This window comes from Meleagris gallopavo, chromosome 2 (genome assembly GCF_000146605.3).
Source record: "Meleagris gallopavo isolate NT-WF06-2002-E0010 breed Aviagen turkey brand Nicholas breeding stock chromosome 2, Turkey_5.1, whole genome shotgun sequence".
Lineage (NCBI taxonomy): Eukaryota > Metazoa > Chordata > Aves > Galliformes > Phasianidae > Meleagris > Meleagris gallopavo.
Genome location: NC_015012.2, coordinates 6,474,261 through 6,479,637, shown reverse-complemented (window position 1 = coordinate 6,479,637; position 5,377 = coordinate 6,474,261). Strand labels below are relative to the sequence as shown.

Genomic DNA, 5,377 nt, shown 5'->3' with positions numbered 1-5,377 from the left:
TTTAAACTATTGGCCATATTTACCATTTACCGTTGCTGAGCCTCTCTGCCAAGCTATCTAAATCCATCGTTGTCTAAGATGCCTTTGGGCAACGCCTTCTCCTCGAGCACATCTGATTATTTGGCCATTAGAGGTAAATCTCTGGCCGGGACGTGCTCAGGTCCCACTCTTGTAAAAGTGCATGGACGTAATTTAACACACTGGGATTTCAGTGTGACTGTTCCAGTCGTAAAATCCAGTCCCTGCACAAGTCTTGGCATTGACGTCAGCAGCAGCAGCAGCTGGAGCCGAAGCTCATCATGTCTCAATATTTTCTGATGGCCAACTTCATTTACTTCCAAACTCGCAGGAGGAAATTAAGCCTGAAACCTGCAGGCTTGTCAGCACGGCCACCTAATTCGAACAGTAGATATTTTTTCTCTTATTTGAGCACACGGTGGTGGTCATCCTCGTGGTTCCCTCATAGTCCGCAGGTGCTGGGGCTGTGCCTTGACCCAACGCAACCATTTGGGATGCTGACAAGCCCTCTTCTGTGCTCTTTCAGTAAGCCAAGGGACGCCCTACAACCCTGACGGGCAGCCAATGGGAGGCTTCGTGATGGACGGCCAGCAGCACATGGGCATCCGAGCGCCAGGTAAGGCCCGGCCCAGCTGGGTGCCCGCTTCGCCCCGCTCCGCTGCCTGCCTCGCTGCCTGTCCTCTGCCCGCGCCGCCAGGGCACCGTGCTCCTTCAGAGGGCTGCGGTTTGGAAAAGGGGCTTTCGGCACTATCTGTTGACTTTGCTCATTCCCTGGCATCTTCTTGGATTTTTCTCTCCCTCTAGGACCTATGAGTGGAATGGGCATGAATATGGGCATGGAGGGGCAGTGGCACTACATGTAACCTTCACCTAGGTACCCAATGGCAAAGCCAGGGGGAAGTAAGTACGAATGAGGTCTTTGTTCTCACTTTGTTCCAGGGATATTTTTCCTCTGTGCATTTCCCTACATTCTCCTTGCCCATAGCTTCATGCTTGTTCATTCCTCTCCATCCCGCGCCTGGTCTCCTCCGGTTTCCTTCCTTTCCCTCTGGTTTGAGCAAGCTTGCCAGCTCCCGAGCCCCGCGCGCGATGCACATTTCTGCGCGTTGCTATCGCACAGCGCTGACCACATGACAAAACAAGAAACAGCCGGGAGGTGGGGAGCGAGTCGTCATGGCAACAGACTGATTTGCAAAATGTAAGCAGTCTGCAGCAGTGCAGGGAGAGGAAAGAGCATGTCCCCAAAGTGTCATAAATCTGTCTAACCGCAGTTGATGCATGAGTTACATTTCTACACTAACCTGCAAGACACCAAAAAGCCAAACAGAGACTTCTTTTAGGTAAAATAAACAGCGGCTTCACTTAGGGCTAGTTACGTTTTGGAAGGCGATCAACGAAACTTTGATTTTTTTTCAAGTTTATTTCTCTTTGTCTGTCCATCATAATGGGATTACGTGTGGCAAAGGAAAAAGAGAGAATACAAAATAGAGGTGTGCACAGCAGGCTATGGAGCTTAGCCCAGGCTAATTGACTATATCCAAATTAAGTATGCCATCACTTGCAGTGTGACAAATGGATTTGACTTATTCAGTATACAAAAATAGAGATCATTAATGCAATCTTCAGTGGCAGACCTCGTGAAGAAAGCCCAGAAAAACTGTCCCAGATTATTTTTTTTTTTTGGGGCTCTTGTCTTTTTATAGGGGAAAATACATTATACAAATTTTTGTTTAAAAAAGAAAGAAGAAAAAGTGAAGTAAAGCAGCTTGAAACACTAAAGCACTGGTACCATGCCCAAGCGGCACCCAATCCTGTTTCTCTCACTTTGTTGCTGGAGTTAAGAGCAGTTATTTGGACATCTTTGCTGCTCTCCTGCTTATTGGAGGGGAGCACTTGAAGTTCCCAAGGCCAAGGGTGTCTGGGAGTCGTCTTCGCTGGGTGCGAGTCAGAACAAAGTTTTAACAATTAGCTGTGCAAACATTCCACCGAGCTTGGGAATGCAACAGCCTTATTACCTCATCATGGAAATTTCTAGCTTAGTTAATTTAAATATTGTTTCTTAGTTTCTGGGTCAATTAAATTTAAATGATGTATTTTATGCTTCGTGACCAATTAAATTAATAGGTTATTACAAAAAATATTATCATCTTTTTTGATTAAAGAGCTGTGAGTACAGTATATTTTATAAGCAATTTTCATTAGTTCAAAAATGTTCCTTTAGGCTAGATTAAGCAGCTATTCATTGCTAGAGCCTTGAGACCTGATTCCAAGGTGTTCGGAGCATTCACGGTGCACTATTACTTAGAACTAAAGCCAATTGAACCTACTTAGCAATAGCGTATGCCTTTCACCCTTGATGATTATGGAGCTTATAGCTCTCCGAAACAATACACCTGTCAGTTCCCATCAGCTCCAGCAATCCAAGCAGAAGGCAGAGGCCCACGGAAAGCGGGAGGTTTTATTGTTTTAGGTCCAATTTTTCTTATTGTTCTCCCAACCCCTGAAAGGTTGACTGAGTTGCGCGTCTGATTTTTCAGACAGAAGTGATCGTAGGGAAAGAATTAATTGATAACTGTCATTGATTTTTTTCTGTGTGTGTGTGTGCGCGTGTTTAAAAATACAGGTTTGATTTAACATCGTTCTTAGCAATCCTATCCATTTCAGCTTCATACGAGGCTTTTGTGCAGCGGTGTATGTGCTCGCTGTACAGTCCATCTCTGAATGGCAAAAATACTCCAGACGGATCCAAAGTAGCGGGGCTGGCGAGCTCAATTAATAAATGGCTGTTGACCAACGCTGGCCTCTTTCTCTCCGCAGGGCTGCAAAGTGTGCCAGGGGATTATGTGTCTCGGGGTAGTCCAATGGGTATGAACATGGGACAGCCAAGCTATACCCCGCCCCAGATGCCCCCCCATCCCGCTCAGCTGCGTCACGGCCCCCCCATGCATACCTACATTCCTGGACACCCTCACCACCCAGCGATGATGATGCATGGAGGACCACCCCACCCCGGAATGCCCATGTCAGCATCCAGCCCCACAATGCTTCATCCCGGCGAGCCGGCGGCGAGCGGACAAGTGATGGACATTCATGCTCAGTAGCTTAAGGGAACGAATGCGCGCTGTCCGCAGAGACGGCAGATTTCAAACATTGTCTTTCTGCAATGACTATGGAGTTCCATTCTTGGCGTCGACTTTGGACCAAGGGACGTTCCTATTCCTCACAGGGACCCTGACAAGCAGGAAAACACCGACTGAAGTCAACTTCTGGGGACATGCTAAATACCTATATAAGACATTAAGAGAACAAAGAGTGAAATATTGTAAAATGCTATTATACTGTTATCCATATTACGTTGTTTCTTATAGATTTTTTAAAAAAAAATGTGAAATTTTTCCACACTATGTGTGTTGTTTCCATAGCTCTTCACTTCCTCCAGAAGCCTCCTTACATTGAAAAGAAGCCTTACACTCATCCTGCAAATGACAGAAAGGGCTTATTTGCAGGATTTTTAGAGCATTAAAATAACTATGTCAGGCAGAAGAATCTTTCTTCTATCCTAGGATTTCAGCCATGCACACTCTCTCTCTCTCTCCTCCTCCCCTCTCTCCCCCTTTCTTCCCTTTCTCTCCCTTTCTCTCCGTCTCTCTCTCTCTCTTTCTAGCCCGGGGCGTGAATTTGCATGTCTAATTCATTTACTCACCATATTTGAATTGGCCTGAACAGATGTAAATCGGGAAGGATGGGAAAAACTGCAGTCATCAACAATGATTAATCAGCTGTTGCAGGCAGTGTCTTAAGGAGACTGGTAGGAGGAAGCATGGAAACGGAAAGGCAGTGTATCTGAAGCCTAATTGTCACATCAGAGCATCGTTGTCCCCATGCAGCAACCACCACCTTGTACATCACTTCCTGTTTTATGCAGCTCGAAACATGGACTGAAGATTTATTTTTAATATGTTGACTTTCTTTCTGGGCAAAGCATCGGTCATGTGTGCATTTTTCCATAGTCCCATCATGGAGCATTTATGTATACATTGTAAATAAATTTTGTGCAAAAAGGACTGGAAAAATGATCTGTATTATTGCAATTTTTTGTAAAAGTAGCAGTTTGGTATGAGTTGGCATGCATACAGATTTACTAAGTGGGATAAGCTAATTATACTTTTGTTGTGGTTAAACAAATGCTTGTTGATAGCCTTTTTCTATCAAGAAACCAAGGAGCTAATTATTATTAATAATAATCATTGCACACTGAGTCTTAGAGTTTCTGATTGAAACAGTTTGGATTGTATAATAACTCAAAGCCCAGTTGTAGTAGTTTGAGTGCAGTAATGAAATCTGAATCTAAAATAAAAACAAATTATTTTTTGTCATGGTGACTCCACTGCTTGCAAAATTTGTTTCCTGCCCCTCTCTGCTCTCTGTGGCAGTTCTGCCCCAGCTGGGAACTGGGCAGCTCCAGAGGTGTGCCACCACCACTGGCCATCAGAGTAGCTGCTTCACATTGGAAGCGTGTATAGGCAATGATGCACTGCATAAGGAAGCTTTTTTTTGGGGGAGCTGTCAGGACGCTGCCCGTTAGGAAATATCGTAGGGTTTTTGTTAGTTCTCCGCAAAGAAATTGGTGAATAGTATTAACACCCCCCCCCTCCAAAGAAAAAAATTACAGTTCTAATGTGCAGCTTACATTTCCTGAGCCACTGCTATGCTGAGCTGGAATTGAGCACATTAAGGGAGGAGGAAAGTCAAACTTTGGAAACGTTGGCCGGGAAATGGCTGTCAGTGAGGATGCCAAGTGCTGCACGGGGGGCTCCTGGGCCGGGGGCTGCACGCTGCTATGAGCCAGGCCTGAGTGCTCGGAGCTTCCATGAAATCACAGCCATCGCAGCAAGAGGAAGCCAAGTGCTTGGTGCAAGTGGGGAAATGGCACCGATGTTTGAATAAAGGCAAAGGGATGGACACCTTCAGCCCCCCACCTCTCATCTCGGTGGGAACGCGTTGGCGATGCGGGGTCAGGCGTAGGCAGTGCGCATCCCAGAGTGTCCCCAGCAGGGTAGGAGCAGGAAGCAGGAGCTGGGCGCGGTGGGGGTGGGTCGGTAGTCGGACCCGATGCTCTTCGTGGTCTTTTCCAACAGTAACGATTCGGTGATGCTTTGATGCTGCGATAAGGGCGCGGGCAGGGCGCAGCCGAGCAGGCAGCGCAGCACTCTGAATCAAGCCACCAAAAGTGGGGGTCCTCCCCCTTCAACCCCCACTCCACCCTTACTCACATCTCCTCCTCCTCCCTTCCTTCTTTTTTAACTCTCACTTTTCTTCTTTCCCCCTTTTATTAAAGGGCCGACGCACCGCGCAGAGG

At 46.5% G+C, this 5,377-nt stretch overlaps 1 protein-coding gene across 1 annotated transcript in view; it reads left to right on the top strand.

Moving 5' to 3' along the window:
* MEIS1 (Meis homeobox 1) overlaps positions 1–4,394 on the top strand; it is an 82,530-nt gene extending 78,136 nt beyond the window's left edge. The window contains exons 6-7 of the mRNA XM_031552299.1: positions 545–634; positions 2,836–4,394. Coding sequence (XP_031408159.1) covers positions 545–634; positions 2,836–3,119 — 374 coding nt within the window. The 3' untranslated portion in view covers positions 3,120–4,394. The remainder of the gene's footprint in view (positions 1–544; positions 635–2,835) is intronic.
* Positions 4,395–5,377: the final 983 nt, after the last annotated feature.